At 39.0% G+C, this 17,328-nt stretch overlaps 1 protein-coding gene across 1 annotated transcript in view; it reads right to left on the minus strand.

Moving 5' to 3' along the window:
* The window catches only part of pccb (propionyl-CoA carboxylase subunit beta), a 57,289-nt gene that overhangs the window by 37,710 nt on the left and 2,251 nt on the right, over window positions 1-17,328 (minus strand). Inside the window, exons 2-3 of the mRNA XM_060834905.1 lie at window positions 5,496-5,615; window positions 1,140-1,208 (exon numbers count right to left, since the gene is read on the minus strand). Coding sequence (XP_060690888.1) covers window positions 1,140-1,208; window positions 5,496-5,615 — 189 coding nt within the window. The remainder of the gene's footprint in view (window positions 1-1,139; window positions 1,209-5,495; window positions 5,616-17,328) is intronic.

The following is a 17,328-nucleotide window of genomic DNA, read 5'->3' on the forward strand; positions in this document are numbered from 1 at the left end:
GCCTCAATAAGATACAGAATTTATTAAAGCACCTCAATGTCCAACCGGATGCCAACCGAAAAGATAGCAGTTAGGGAATAAATCAGTATGGCAGAGGAGTTTAAAGAGAATTTAGTTATGCAGGATAAGGATGGGCATCCGTATTTTGAGATAAATTATTACATTAATATTTATTTTGGTCATAAATCTCACTGCTTCATTAGAAGCAGGGTGTTGCGAGGGGGGGTAATCACTAGGTAGTTTCCAACAATGTTCCAAAGCCTAAATGTTAATCATTTCTTATACCCTCTATTTTTACCACAAAATGTCAACCTACATTAGGCAATTTGATAAATTCTCAAAAACAATTATTCATCAATTAGAATCCTGGAATTCTCAAGATAGAAGTCCAGGTTATAGATATTAAACCTAAAATACTGTAAGAATATTCAAGTATTAAACACTAAGGGTGCAGAATATTTCCAATACTTCAATTCAATGGAATCAGAAAAAAAAAGGGGAAATCCTCACAGATTGCAAAGGAAGGTTGATATGATCGCTGACATTTCCAATTCAGATACAATGGTAACAGTGAGATTATTGATTTTAGATCTTCACATGGTCATTCTTCAACTTAAGTTACATGCAAAACTCCACGGCACTAATGCAACCAAATACAAAACACCATCATTCCTTGCTTGGAAATTTGAAGCAAAACCCTGGGGATTATCTGTTTTGTATACTTCAAAATGGAACATGAAAGAAAGAGTGACCTGGGTTTGTACATTCCTTTTCATGACCAAATGGGTCAAAATGCTTTTTAGTCAATGGCATACATTTCAAATCCAGAGTGTGGCGCTGGAAAAACATAGCAGGTCAGGCAGCATCCAAAAGAATTCCCGATAAAGGGCTTATGTCCGAAACGTCGATTCCCCTGTTCCTCGGATACTGCTTGACCTGCTGCGCTTTTCTAGCACTACACACAACTCTGATCTCCAGCATCTGCAGTCCTCACTTCCTCTATATGTTTAAAATGTAGTCACTGTAGTACTGTGTGAAGTTCACAGCTCTCTACCCTCCCATTCTGTCCCATAAAGAATACTCCCAGCAATTTAATCTTTTCAAGAACATAAACTTCAAATTAAAACAGGACTTATTACCTGGCTGAAGACATAAACGAGTCGTCCATTAATTCGGCCCTGACCAGTCACCACACTGTCACCAGGAAACTGTGACATGATTTAAAAACAAAGAAACTAATAGAGACATTAGAGACATGCAGAACATGACCATATATTTCCAACTTTGCTATATAAGTTAATAACCAACTTATCTTGTAAAAACCCACAAGCATTTAGGATAGAAAGTGCCCACTCAGATTCTTCAATCCTCCAGGATACATTGCAGAACCTGATTCAACATGTTTAAGAAAATACTAAATACAATTACACTTCACAAAACAAACTTTTGTTAAAAGAATGTTTGTTAATTGAATATTAGCATGCCAACATCAGCACGCGGCATATAAACTTTGGGAAAATAGCCTATCGGGCAAAAAATAAAATTTCCTTCTACCTTATCCCAACAATGTGCCTTCAGCATAGCTCTGACGAAAATCACAACCAAATGTCATTTTTTTCATGCCAGCCAATTATTTGTGGGCAGCTCCGTGCTTTGGACCTCTGCCATTCCGATACTGGAGTGATTATACCAAACCAATCCTCGAGAGGAATCTTAAATACCAGTTACACTTTGATAATGAATTAACTTGTCAGGGAGAAGCAGAGAGGGAGAAGGAGTATATTAACTCCCTATCACATTCTTCCATTAAGTGCAGATCTTCCTTCAAAGATAGTGGCAACTGAGAACACACTAATGATAGCTCTTTGGTCAATTCATTGAAGATATACATTAATCAATCCTGCAACATATGATTTGGGTGAAAGAGCTGCACTTTAAATCCTACAGTGAATAAAGGCTGTGACAATTCTTTTTAGTGATTGATATGTCAAGTGCAAGTAGAAAATCAGATCAAAAATTTTTATTTAAATGAAATGGTAGGTTTTGGATAATATCATACACTTCCCACTGCAAAAAGATAAAGCATAAACTTTGGAAAAATAAATGCTGATTTACAGAAAATTATTGAATTATTATGTCATTCAGTAATTGTTCCTGGATTTAAACTAATTTCCTTCATCACTAATGATAAATATGATAAGAATCTCAAATGTAATTCTCCATTATTTCAAAAGGAAGTATTGAGCCATTCCATTCCCAAACACCATTTGATGTATTATGGTGATGATTTAAAATAATAGTGCTTTTAAAAGGAAGAGAAGGGCGCTTCAACATAAGGCAAAGACTGAATTTTATTTTTATATTCTTTTATTCCTTATCCTAGGATTATTTTTTCCTCATCATGTTCTACTTGTCAATTGTTACCTTTTCATGTTATATTTTCCCTTTTAAATCCACCCTGCTTCAGCTGAGGTTTTTGTTTTCCAATTTCTTCACACAGCCTTTAAAAATGTTGCATGGTAAGACAAAACCGCTGCTAAAAAGGGCAAAAGACATTTCGCACCCTAGAAGACTAGGACACAAGGAATAAAACTGGAATAAAAACAGCCATTAATTTTTGCAATGCAAGATGAGGACTCTGACTGGTTGAGCCATTTTTCGCATAGAGATGTGACAACAGTAGCTGCCAATCTCAGTTCTCAGACCAGACAAATAGCCTCTGATAGGAATGCGGTAGAGATTTACAGTCTCAATTACTCATTTTTCCAATGAGAAAGAGACAATGTACATATGAATTCCATTTGCCTACATGAAATAGAGCCCTGTGTTAAATAAAAAAAGAGAACATTCTGAAGATACTTTTTTCCATATTTCAGATTTCCAGCTGTAGTGCAGGAATTTTACTGTGCTCCTGTGTTAATTTAAATAGCATCTCGCATGTGGAAATGCAGTGAGATTCATAGCATGACGCATTTGTGCTTGCAAATGGCCCAACCTATCAGCACCCCTTCCCCTTGCAGAATAAACTCTAGCCTAGACTTCACATTTGCCAGAAAGATTGATGCACAGGGGCATCACCAAACCCCCATCGCAGTACATACCAAAGGAATTGCCTGGGCCATTGAATTTTATGCTGGCCATATAATTAGAATTTACCGATAATTTCAATGCAATCAATCATTTACTCAGGAAAAGTTAGACTATTAATTAGTTAGACATAATTTAACTCCTGAATAACTATCCACACTTAGCTCATACTCCTCCATAACTCCACCTCCCACAGACACTGATCCCACCACCCAGCCACACCCCAGTACCCCTGTCCTACAAACCAGGCCAGATCCTGCCACAACAGATTTCTCTCAGCTACCCCAATCTACCCTAAACACTGCATCACTTACTTTGCACCCTATTCACTGCCTGACTGATATTTTACCCACCTGGCACCCTAGTTCATGCCTAACTGGCATCTCAACTCTGGTATTCTACTTGAATGTATTTGGCACCCTACCTCTACTCCTGTAGCATCCTTCCCCTCCGCAGTTGATGCCCTGTCCAGCTGGCAAACAGCTTACCTGGCTGCTGTGAAAGGGCTGAAGTTTTACCAGAATGCAAGTATAGTTCTGAATTTCTGAGTTGAGATTTGCATTTCTGAGGGTGCTTTGAGTGGAATCTCCTCCCAGAAATGTGCAGCTTGCTCCTTTCACAAGATAAGAGGGCAAACCCTCAGAAAACCTAGCCTGACGTCCCTTTTGCATGTCCAGTTTCTTTCTTGCTAGGCAAGATGACTGTAAGACTGCTTGACTTCTCTTTCTAGTAATGTTCATGTTTAATTTCCGAGAAAAAAAATTAAAACCAAATTTAGGTATTCTTTTGCAACTGCTCTATTCAATGTAAGAACTCGCTGTTAACTTCATAGCTGCTCTGAACATGTTACAAAAATGAAATTGAACTCATACAGTCCTTAGACTGGATGGAGAACAGAAGTTGGATGGAGATTGGGGGTGTAGGCTCTTGGATTTCAATAACTTTATTTCAAAGTCATGCACTTGTGTTGGAATGATTGAAATAAAGTAAAAATAGGGGGCATAATTCTCAAGGTGATGCAAGAACAGAGGAACCTAGGCATATGTGCATCAAACACTGATGATGACAGGACAGTGGAGAGTATTTAATAAAGCATACAGCATTCTTAGTTTTACTAATAGGGGCACAGAGTACAAAAGCAAGGAGATGTTGAAATGTAGAAGACACTTGTTTGGCCTCAACTGGAATAGTGTGTACAGTCGTGTGCACTACTTGGCAAAAGATGTAACTGCATTGGAGTGTGCAGACGTGATTTACAACAATGATTCCAGGAACAGAAACTTCAGTTATGAGTACTGGTTGAAGTTAGGATTATTTTCCTTGGATAGAAGATGGCTAAGAAGAGTTTTGTAGAGGTTTTCAAAATCAAGAGCTGGCCTGATTAAGTAGAGAGGGAAAAGCCATTCCTGCTCATTTTCACAAAAAGGCATATATGTAAAGTGTTGTGAAAATGAAGCAAGAGCAACGTGAGGGCATAAAACCTTTTCACACAGCAAGTAGTTAGGGTGTGAAATACATTGCCTGGAAATGTGATGCAGACAGGTTCAATTGAGGGATTCAAGACGGTATTAGATTATTATTTGTAAAGGAATGTGTTGCATTAATAATGGGAAATGTCTAGGGATAGGCACTACTTCAAAGAACTGGTCCAGGCACGGCAGGCCAAATAGCCTCCTTCAACACCATAATTCTGTTTGTGGTTTTCTTGCTTTCAGTTCAGAAATAGAGATTTACTAAATTTGTTTCCAAAGCATGGTTTTGGAGCTGGGTCATCCAGTACAATGGCTCCTATACTTCTGAAATGCACAACTGTTGTGTAACATTCAAATAAACACAGAAAATTCCCCCAAGACATAGCATATTGAAGTTTGGTTTTCCTTTCAAGCATATTTGTAAATTGGTAGACTGAAAAGCAAATAATATTTTACAACGTACCTGCTAAACCAAACATCATATGCTGCAAATAGCAGTTCTAATGCATAGAAAAAGAAATACTCTTAAACTTATTTGCCAAAGAACATTTTGGTAAGGGTGTGTTTCAGCACCTTATTAGTCCGATTCACCTGCCTCTCCATGTGACAGCAAATGAAAAAATCCAAATCAACAAACTCACATCAATAACTTAACGGGGTGGGGGAGGGTGGGAATCTTTAATTTTTGTCAAATTTCTGACACGCGAGAGAAAAGCCGGAGAACTCTACACCTTCAAGCATGCAGCACCTGAATCATCTTTAAGACAGCTCAAACATACAGCCACTAGGGTCTCTTCATGATACAATTTGTAATTGGCATCACCTCAGTCGTCAAGCAAAGAAAGACACCAATATATTTACAATCAAATTTATAGTACAAAAGTAATATTGGCTATGGGCATGAGATAATCTCAACACATGTTTTATAGTTGTTACCTTATCATCCTTTGTGCCCATGCCAAAATCCGAACACCTATGTTCCACAAACTTGTCATATTCTATAAAGGATTCAGGATCCAGAAGTAGCTGAACACGTTCTCTGGCAGTGAGCTTTCCCTAGATAGACATAACCATAAGTATTAATGACAATTATGGCTTTAATGTATGTATACAAATGACTATTTCAAGAAATACTAAGGGGGTGGGGATAGGTGGGATAGAAACAAAGAGCTATTATAATTAAGAGTATATTAAAAAGATGATAAACTCCCCAAGTGCTTATTGAATGTATTGAAATTAAACAGAATTTGAAGCCATTTGTTTCTGCCAAGTTTCTGAAACAGGAAAGAAAGGTAAAGTTTACTGGCAACTAAGTGCTACTTTTGAAAAATTTCTTCCACATAGGTTTCTGCAACAGTTTCATGAACTGTTGTAACTTCCATATTAATAAACAACTGTCTACCTAATGTAGGTAAGCAAGTGAACATTAAGGATTTACAGAACTATCAGTATACTTTGAGAATACAGGTTTTAGATGCCAATACAGCATCAACAATTGCATTTCAATTAAAATACCACAACTTACATTCAATAAATGGAGAAGGATGCATCATGGAGTAATAAACAAAAACTGGAAACCAAGTGCACAAGTATTAAGAGGAATAGAACATAGAACAATACAGCGCATAACAGGCCCTTCGGCCCTCGATGTTGCGCCGACCTATGAACTATTCTCAGCTCGTCCCCCTACACTATCCCAAAATCATCCATGTGCTTATCTAAGGATTGTTTAAATCTCCCTAATGTGGCTGAGTTGACTACATTAGTAGGTAGGGCATTCCACGTCCTTACCACTCTCTGAGTAAAATTCCTGTCTTAAATCTATCAATTTGCAGTTATGCCCTCTCGTACAAGCTGAAGTCATCATCCTAGGAAAAAGTATTTCACTGTCTACCCTATCTAATCCTCTCATCATCTTGTATATCTCTATCAAATCTCTCCATTTCCTTCTTCTTTCCAAAGAAAACAGACCCTCGTCTCTCAGCCTTTCCTCATAAGACCTTCCCTCCAGACCAGGCAACAGCCTGGTAAATCTCCTCTGCACCTTTTCCAATGTTTCCACATCCTTCCTGATAATGGGGCGACCAGAACTGTACACAATATTCCAAGTGAGGCTGCACCAGCCAGAAGAAGCTTGAATGCCTTATTTTGGAGAGAAATTTGCAGAAAAAGGTTGGTGGAAAGATGGAAGGATTAGAAAGGGAAATTCCACAGACTGAAGTCTTTGGAAGTTCAACTCATAGCCACAAAATGGCTTGTGTGGTGGGAGAGGGAAGCAAAGGATGTATAAAGGGAAAGTCTTCAAAGTGGTAAGAATATGTCAATAGCCCAACTTCTGTTCCATGAAGTATGTGTGCTCTGCATTTCATACATACATCATTCCCATTAGACAATACTTCAGACATACACTCAATTAGTTTAAAATATTATTCCTGAAACAAATCATATTTGCAGGGGCTATAATAACAAACAACTAATAAGCAGGATGGAACATGAAGCATAAGGGTTATGTTTCAGAATGGGTTTCAGAGGCTGAAAATAAAATGTTCCTCCAGGTTTTTTTTTTAAAAAGAAATGCTTCAATGGTTACCTTAGCTTCACATGCAAATCAACAATTTAGTATTGGAAATATGAGCAAAGCATCATGAGGACATGGAAATGTTCAACAAAGTATCGAATGTAATGGCACAGTTGTAATTTGCCCAAAACGCCTTCTCCTGAAGTTTGAACATAGATCATTACAGCACAGTACAGGCCCTCGATGTTGCGCCGACCTGTGGAACCAATCTGAAGCCCATCTAACCTACACCATTCCATTCTCATCAATATGCCTATTCAATGACCATTTAAATGCCCTTAAAGTTGACGAGTCTACTACTATTGCAGGCAGTGCATTCCGTGCCCCTATTACTGAATAAAGAAACTACCTCTGACATATGTCCTCTATCTATCACCCCTTGTGTTAGCCATCACCATGAGGAAAACGGCTCTCACTGTCCAATCTACGTAACCCTCTGATTATCTTATGTCTCAATTAAGTCACCTCTCAACTTCCTTCTAACAAAAAAAATAGTCTCCAGTCTCTCAGCCTTTCCTCGTGAGACCATCCCTTCATACCAGGCAACATCCCAGTAATTCTCCTCTGAACCCTTTCCAAAGCTTCCGCATCCTTCCTATAATAGTGACCAGAACCATACGCAATACTGCAAACGTGGCCACACCAGAGTTTTGTACAGCTGCAGCACAATCTCGTGGTTCCCAACCTCACTCCCTCTATCAACAAACTGTAAACCTTCTTAACAACCTTATTAACCTTCTTAACAACCTTATTAACCTGGTGGCAACTTTCAAGGATCGACATACCTGGACACAGATCTCACTGCTCATCTACATTGCCAAAAATCTTACTATTAGCCCAGTACTCTGCATTCCTGTTCCTCCTTCCAAAGTGAATCAACTCACCATTTTCTGCATTAAACTCCATTTGCCACCTGTCAGCCCAGCTCTGCAGCTTATCGATGTCCCCCGGTAACCTACAACATCCTTTGTCACTATTCACAACTCTACCAACCTTAGTGTTATCCCAAATTGACTAACCCATTCTTCTATGCCCTCATCCAGGTCACTCATAAAAATGACAAACAACAGTGGACCCAAAACAGATTCTTGCAGTACACGAGTAACTGAACTCCAGGATGAATATTTCCCCATCAACCACCACCCTCTGTCTTCTTTCAGCTAGCCAATTTCTGATCCACTCCAGAGATGAAACACCAGACAGAATGGACAATATCCAAAGATAAACTCCTATAATTCTCTACAACCACCTTTGGAGTAATTTTGTCAGCAGAAATGTTACTCCCAGAGCTTGCTATTTGTCCACACTCGAGCAGTAGGGAAACTATTAAAGATGGCACCAGCTCCAATTAGGAACACTGGATTTTGTTTTAATACAAACATTAAAATAAAGATAAATATATGCTTTCTGTGAACTTAAATGAAAGCAAAGTTATTTACTATTTTCATGGTACGATGTATTTACATTCAAGGGACTATTTATTTACACATATTATGCTTAATTTGCCAAACTAAAGCTTGCACTTCAAAATTTTTGGTGACATGTTGTATTGTGAATGCTGACAGAAAATACTAAAAAACTTGTGTTTGCTAATCAATTACATATAGCAATAAACACCAAGTTTAGAGGGCAGAGGACAAGTGCATTTATATTTTATTCTTTGTTTTAGAACCATAATATACATCCACACAGCAAGTGCACACAAGCAAGCATAGGATTTTCATTGTATATTTTTTCATTTACATCTGAATAAGGATTTGAATCAAAGAACATGAACCAGGCTAATTCTAAAAGAATATCAGTACAGGTTTGCTAGTGATCTGCGGGCTGAGGGTGCTCTAAATACACATATTGGATTTTAAATTACAATTATATAGAAAAAATCTCTGCAACATTCAGTGCTGTTGCACTGGCATAGAACAAGTCATTTAATGTTTCCTTCAGTTCTTCGTCCCCATGCCTTGGTCCTCAAACAAAAAAAAAACAATTGACTTGCACCTGTTCACAATTCTGGGTGAAAGCCAATATAGAGTCATAGAGATGTACAGCATGGAAACAGACCCTTCGGTCCAACCTGTCCATGTCAACCAGATATCCCAACCCAATCTAGTCCCACCTGCCAGCACCCAGCCCATATCCCTCCAAACCCTTCCTATTCATATACCCATCCAAATGCCTCTTAAATGTTGCAATTGTACCAGCCTCCACCACTTCCTCTGGCAGCTCATTCCATACACATACCACCCTCTGCATGAAAAAGTTGCCCCTTAGGTCTCTTTTATATCTTTCCCCTCTCACTCTAAACCTATGCCCTCTAGTTCTGGACTCCCCCACCCCAGGGAAAAGATTTTGCTTATTTATCCTATCCATGCCCCTCATAATTTTGTAAATCTTTATAAGGTCACCCCTCAGCCTCTGACGCTCCAGGGAAAACAGCCCCAGCCTGTTCAGCCTCTCCCTGTAGCTCAGATCCTCCAACTCTGGCAACATCCTTGTAAATCTTTTCTGAACCCTTTCAAGTTTCACAACATCTTTCCGATAGTAAGGAGACCAGAATTGCACGCAATATTCCAACAGTGGCCTAACCAATGTCCTGCACAGCCGCAACATGACCTCCCAACCCCTGTACTCAATACTCTGACCAATAAAGGAAAGCATACCAAACGCCTTCTTCACTATCCTATCTACCTGCGACTCCACTTTCAAGGAGCTATGAACCTGTACTCCAAGGTCTCTTTGTTCAGCAACACTCCCTAGGACCTTACCATTAACTGTATAAGTCCTGCTAAGATTTGCTTTCCCAAAATGCAGCACCTCGCATTTATCTGAATTAAACTCCATCTGCCACTTCTCAGTACATTGGCCCATCTGGTCCTAATCCTGTTGTAATCTGAGGTAACCCTCTTCGCTGTCCACTACACCTCCAATTTTGGTGTCATCTGCAAACTTACTAACTGTACCTCTTATGTTCGCATCCAAATCATTTATGTAAATGACAAAAAGTAGAGGGCCCAGCACTGATCCTTGTGGCACTCCACTGGTCACAGGCCTCCAGTTTGAAAAAACCCTCCATCTTCCACCTTTGAGCCAGTTCTGTATCCAAATGGCTAGTTCTCCCTGTATTCCGTGAGATCTAACCTTGCTAATCAGTCTGCCGTGGGAACTTTGTCGAACGCCTTACTGAAGTCCATATAGATCACATCTACTGCTCTGCCCTCAACCTTCTTTGTTACTTCTTCAAAAAACTCAATCAAGTTTGTGAGACATGATTTCCCATGCACAAAGCCATGTTGACTATCCTAAATCAGTCCTTGCCTTTCCAAATACATGTACATCCTGTCCCTCAGGATTCCCTCCAATAACTTGCCCACCACCGAGGTCAGGCTCACCAGTCTAAAGTTCCCTGGCTTGTCTTTACCGCCCTTCTTAAACAGTGGTACCACGTTTGCCAACCTCCAGTCTTCCGGGACCTAACCTGTGACTATCGATGATACAAATATCTCAGCAAGAGGCCCAGCAATCACTTCTCTAGCTTCCCATAGAGTTCTCAGGTACACCTGATCAGGTCCTGGGGATTTATCCATCTTTAACTGTTTCAAGACTTCCAGCACTTCCTCCTCTGCAATCTGGACATTTTGCAAGATGTCACCATCTATTTCCCTACAGTCTATATCTTCCATATCCTTTTCCACAGTAAATACTGATGCAAAATATTCATTTAGTATCTCCCCCATTTTGGCTCCACACAAAGGCCACCTTGCTGATCTTTGAGGGGCCCTATTCTCTCCCTAGTTACCCTTTTGTCCTTAATATATTTGTAAAAACCCTTTGGATTCTCCTTAATTCAATTTGCCAAAGCTATCTCATGTCCCCTTTTTGCCCTCCTGATTTTCCTCTTAAGTATACTCCTACTTCCTTTATACTCTTCTAAGGATTCACTCGATCTGTCCTGTCTATACCTGACATATGCTTCCTTCTTTTTCTTATCCAAACCCTCAATTTCTTTAGTCATCCAGCATTCCCTATACCTACCAGTCTTCCCTTTCACCCTGACAGGAATATATTTCCTCTGGATTCTTGTTATCTCATTTCTGAAGGCTTCCCATTTTCCAGCCGTCCCTTTACCTGCGAACATCTACCTCCAATCAGCCTTCAAAAGTTCTTGCCTAATACCATCAAAATTGGCCTTTCTCCAATTTAGAACTTCAACTTTTAGATCTCGTCTATCCTTTTTCATCACTATTTTAAAACAAATAGAATTATGGTCGCTGGCCCCAAAGTGCTCCCCCACTAACGCCTCAGTCACCTGCCCTACCTTTTTTCCCCCAAGAGTAGGTCAAGTTTTGCACCTTCTCTAGTCGGTATATGCACAGCCTGAATATTTAAGTTTCTTTCAAGAACACTATTTAAAATGAATTACGGTTGTTATGGCTTAGAGCAATGGATCTTCTACCTTTACCCAAGGACAAGGTTGGAAAGAGTATTACTACAATCAATCTTTGGGTGATCCCAAGTAAGAAAGGCACCCCTCCTTTATTCAACCCTTCCCTCTGTTGAAACAAAAGTATTTGTTCAGTCTTACATAGCTTTCCCAATTCTAATGCTCATTTTAAAATGAGCCAATTTAAACAGGCTTTCTTAAATTGAAAGAAAAAGAGTCAGTTTATTAGTTACTAAAATGTGAAGGAAAGAAACGAAATATAGAAATGAGGAGTAAACCAAAAGGTTACACAAAATCAGACATTGCTTTCTCCATGCAAAATGGTTCTGTCATTAAGTTAGATGTTTCTGGTACATGAACCAGGTGACTAATGCTGTAGAGAAATGGCAAAAGCTGTAGCTTTTGAGAACCCAAATGTAAAATTAAATGCTATAATCTTAATTTTAAGAATTGCAAATTCTTTCCTTTTCCTAGGTTTGTTGTACAAGGGAAGCAAATGTGTTTCTTTAACTGCCTATAGTGGTCAAAAGGAGGATATGTTTTCTTTCAATGAACTAAGACAAAGAAATATTTATTCTCATCATGCAGCATATCTGTCACATTTACGTTTAAACCTTTAGAGGTAACTATATCCAACCTCCTCTCAACAACAGTGTAACTTCCAAAAGGACCGTAAGCAACTATCAGAAATCTGCACATTTAAGATTCGGTAAGACAATCTTTCATCAACAGGTTTACTTTCAATTTTTTGTATCTGAAACAGTATTGTAGAGGCTAGGATTTATCATGCAGCTATGTTTAATATGCACTGTCCTTTTAAGTCCATCTTTTAGAAATGGACTTAAAACGGTTTTAAACTGCATTTCAATTCTCTATGACATTTCAACAGATTGAATTGTAGGTACTATATTTTGCCAAGTCAGAGAAAACAGCTGGAAATTGCTGTGTTTCTTCGCTAATACAATTTTTAGAGTATTTACTAGTCTTGCTATAACTATAGAAGAGATGAAGCATTCCATTTTAGCAAAACATGAATTTATGCGCAGATAATAAATTATCCAAAAGAAAAAAAATACCGATGATTCAAGTAAAACATGCTCTCGGGCAACAACTATTTTTTTAAGTCGAGTATAAAAGCAGTTCTTTTGACCACGTCTGGACAAAGATTATATCGAGGTCAGTAAGCCACTTGCCCTAGTAAAACCTACTTGAGCAAAAACCTGTTCACCAATGCCAAAGCCATTCAATGGCACTGTCAGCAACATGTACAGGACAGTAGATACATGTGGCAGTAATTAGACAAATTAGAATTGTGATCCATTTTGTAGACAGAACATATCTGGGAAATTTCTACATTGCGAAGCAGATGTTAATGCTATAGCTGTACTGCTGGCTAATTCTGGAATACAACTCCATTGTGTTGCAGCGTTAAGTTCAGAGCTCAGTTTTTGTTGTAGCCAGTGACCTCAGCCAATTCTTGAGATGCAGTGAAGTGAAGTAACTTGGCAGAAGACTGGGAACTGTACTGCTGGGGACCTCCAAAACAGACAGAGATGGATCATTCATTCAGCACTTGTGGTTTTTTGCAGCTTTCCCTGGGTTCTGCTAACTTTGAGGATGGATTTTTTGTGGATTCACCCTTCCATTAGTTTGTTTAGCTATCCACCACAATTCATCATAGAATGTACCAGGATTTTAAAGCTTTGATCCAATCCATTAGTTGTGGGATTGTTTAGTTTGATCCATAGCATGCCAATTCAATATCCACCAAAAGTTTAGCATCTAGTTTTAGGTCTATCCAGTGACATTCCTGTCATAGTTTCCTCCACTCTGGATTGAACTAGTTATACACTTAGCTGGATAGTAATGGTACAGTGAAGAAACTTAGCTCATTACCAGTTTTGAGCTGCTAGAAATTTTGTCCCACAATCTCTGTGTTCAATACACTGAGCATGTAACATGCTCTACCTTGCAAAACAGAAAACAAAAGACAGAAGAACAACAAAGACATAAGTAAAAAGAGGTAAGAACTTCATGAGGTAGACTGATGATAAGATAATGCCAGGACAAAAACAAAATCAATATCAATACAAATAGGTATGAAAAACAAGGACACCAAGATCATCATGACCCACACACAATACTTGGGGAATTTAAAAAATGTTACTCAATGAAATGAGCTTAGCCCCAGTTACAGAAACGTAAAATCCTTTATAAAATCAGACAAAGGACAACAGCCTACTGTCACCGTGTTAAGTATTTCAGTTTCTAAGATACATACATTTTATACATTGTAGATTTCTAAAACCATTTGCCAAATTAGAAAAAAAACTGAATCCATCATGTGAAAGCAGCAACAATTTAATAGACCATTTCCACTGAAAACACTTGACAAACAACAGATCAAACAGACCAATAGTACAAAATATCACTGCATTCCAGATCTGGAACAGTCTTCAAATTACAAGTCACATCACAATATGTTTGTAAATACTCAGCAAATGTAGCACAAACATCATGCATGAACAAAATAGAGGGACGTAGCACATAGTAAATAATATCTGCTTACCATATATTAATTTTCATTCCTGGTCATACTTTCAGTCATTCCCTACAGTGTGCAAATATGCAGTTTTCATTCTCTAACTATAATTTTAATTTTGCATCTTGTATCCGCTTCTTCCTCTCCCCTTTACACAAAAGGCAAAAGAAGCCACAAAAACTTTGTAATGACATACTGTGCAATTTTCTTTTAAAGAAAAGAATTACAATAACAATATTCAAACTTACCAGCTCCACCATGGCATCTTCACCACTCAAGATTCTAATTTCAAATGTTCCAGTTCAAAATTCATTCACTTAGACTACCATTTTTGAATCCATAAATTTGAATTTCTAAACCAAGCCAAAGGTCAAACACTGCATGTGTTACTTAAACTTCTATGCATTATTAATTACAATCATATACCTAGATCCCCAAGATCTCTCAAGCCCTTTAATGCTTTTAAAAATCAAATTGGCAACCAAATTAGTACTTTTCATGTGGATTGATTCTCATGTTATCCCAATGCAGTCTGCTTTCAAGTGTACTTTGACACCATGATCCACATAAAATTAATGGAAATTATATTGTGTTCTGTAAAGCAGATATGAAGCACCAACATTATTCACGGTTTAAAATCATTAAATTAGCATACCATTGCTCATTATCCTTTTTGCTCCTATTATTGTAAATTAGAAGCATACAGAAGTCCAACATAAATCATGAAAAGGCTAAACAATTCACTAAATCTATTCATTCTTCCACTGATTGAATACTAACTACCCATAAACTCATCATATCCATTCGCTCTCTTCAGAAAACAACCCAATTCCTTCTTAAAATTCAATAAATTATCCTCTCCAAATGTTGTATTGGTTTCTCTACCTCCCATCCGATAATTTCTTTGACCATCTAAAAACAAATACTGGTTCATTTCTACACGGAAGCAGCAGGACAAAGGTGATCCAAGACTGCTTTCCAAAACTTAATGCAGGCACAGCACTCAAAACAAAAATAAGAGGGAAGAATAACAGGTCAATGCCAATAGGCTAACAAGGACAAAAATTACTGACAGCAGCTCCCCCACATTCATGGAAAGAGTCGGGTAAAGTCTGGACTCTTACATGTTGACTATGCAAGTCCTTTCACAGGCTCAATGTTCTTAGTCATTGTGGATGCCCACTCAGAGGTTGGATCTGCACAGAGTTCATTCGTCAAACACAGGGATGATGACAGAAAACCTGCATGAGTCTTTTGCAATACACAGACTCCCCGAAATATTGGTCACAGATAATAGGAAGTTCAGAACTTCCTAAAGTCGAATGGTATTCATCACACAAGGATAGCTCTATACCATCCATCATGCAATGGTCTGGCAGAAAGAACAGTCCAAACTTAAAAGGCAGACTTAAAGAAACAGCCTATAGTTACACTAGATACCAAACAGTCCTAGTTCCTATTTGGACCTCCCCTCATGCAAGTAAGGGATGGTTCCAGCAGAGTTTTTAAATGGGAAAAAGACTGCATGCCAGGCTAAATCTGATCTTCCTGGACCTGGGCGGATGGCATCAGGAATACCAATGATGGACACAGACACAGCGAGAGAGCACGAACGAGTGTAAGACATGGTTAATGCAAAGTTCAGTCCAGTGACGTATACAGTTTGGGTAGGTGCAATGGTCCTGAAAGAGCACGTTGACCTTACAAAAGCTGCAATCTCACAGATGGTGCAGGAGCAAAATATGCCCAGCTCTTCAGCTGCTTTTCTGATTGTTTCAAATCCCATGAGTTTGCCCTTTCCGTCAAGCATGGAAGATACCAAAGAATCAGAGATCAACACAATGGAGGAGAATGAGTTTCTTCTGAGAGACTCCGGGCACAAGACGCAAGCTCCTGTGAGTTACACACTGCCCATATCAGAAGCAGAGTTGGAGGAACCCTGACCTGGTGCTAAAATGCTCCAGGAGAAGCTACTTTAAAAAAAAGGCCGATGACTTCTTACTCAGAGGGGGAGGGATGTCGTGATTGTAACAAGGTTAGCCAGCTGGACCTCAGAATGAGTTTCCTCATTGGACCAGACTAATAGCCCCAATCAGAAGACCAACCTTAAGTTACTATGTTGTGACTGTGGATGGCTCAGAACTTTTTCTGGCCACTTTCTCAATCATTACGTTCTTTGTCTTAAGGTTGCAAGAACTGTAGAGTTTTCCACTAGATCGACTAGCAACTTGCCAGCTTTTCCTTCATGCAAGGCAAAGTAAGGTTATGCCCCAGCCACATTCTAAATGGCAAATAATGATGAAGTTAGCTTATGCTCTGCTGACAGTGCAGGCTTGTTTAACTCTCATCCATGTTTGCTACCTTCTCTCAGCCAGTAGCACTACAACAATCAAACTGCAACCAACTCTCCCAATGGCACGGTGGCATATTGGTTAGCACTGCCGCCTCAGTGCAAGAGACCCGGGTTCAATTCCCGCCTCAGGCGACTGACTGTTGGAGTTTGCACATTCTCCCCACGTCTGCGTGGGTTTCCTGCGGGTGCTCCCGTTTCCTCCTACAGTCCAAAAGTATGCAGGTTAGTTGAATTGGCCATGCTAAATTGCCCGTAGTGTTAGGGGAATGGGTCTGGCAGGGTTGCGCTTCAGCGGGTCGGTGTGGACTTGTTGGCCGAAGGGCCTGTTTCCACACTGCAAGTAATCTAATCTAATCAAACCCCCCGGATAAAACAAAACCACAAAGTTTGCTCAAGCTTCAGTGAACATGCCAATGTGACATGCTCTGGGATACCTCAAAGAAATCTTAAAGTTGGGTATCTCTTATTTACAAATCCTTACTGGATCCAAAGAAATGGATTTCACAACTTACAGGTTTACCAAATACTTTTAAATTAATTCAGTTCGAACATTTCTCTGGATTGCCCTTACTGAAAGGATCGAAGGCAGAATGCCTCCAGTTCTTTAAATAATCGGCTGTCTAATTTATTCCTAAACCCATAAGTTATATACAAAAACACGAATCTCTTATTCACAACACCCAAGCACAAGCCCTGGTTTGACCATATCTGTGATATAGTGATGATTTGGAGGATCCAGTGTTGGACTGGCATGGACAAGGTTTAAAAAAAATCACACAACAGGTTTAGTACAACAGGTTTATTTGGAAGCACTAGCTTTCGAAATGCAGTTTTTTCGTCAGATGGTTGCGAAGT

The sequence above is a fragment of the Hemiscyllium ocellatum genome, chromosome 13 (genome assembly GCF_020745735.1).
Source record: "Hemiscyllium ocellatum isolate sHemOce1 chromosome 13, sHemOce1.pat.X.cur, whole genome shotgun sequence".
NCBI classification, from domain to species: domain Eukaryota; kingdom Metazoa; phylum Chordata; class Chondrichthyes; order Orectolobiformes; family Hemiscylliidae; genus Hemiscyllium; species Hemiscyllium ocellatum.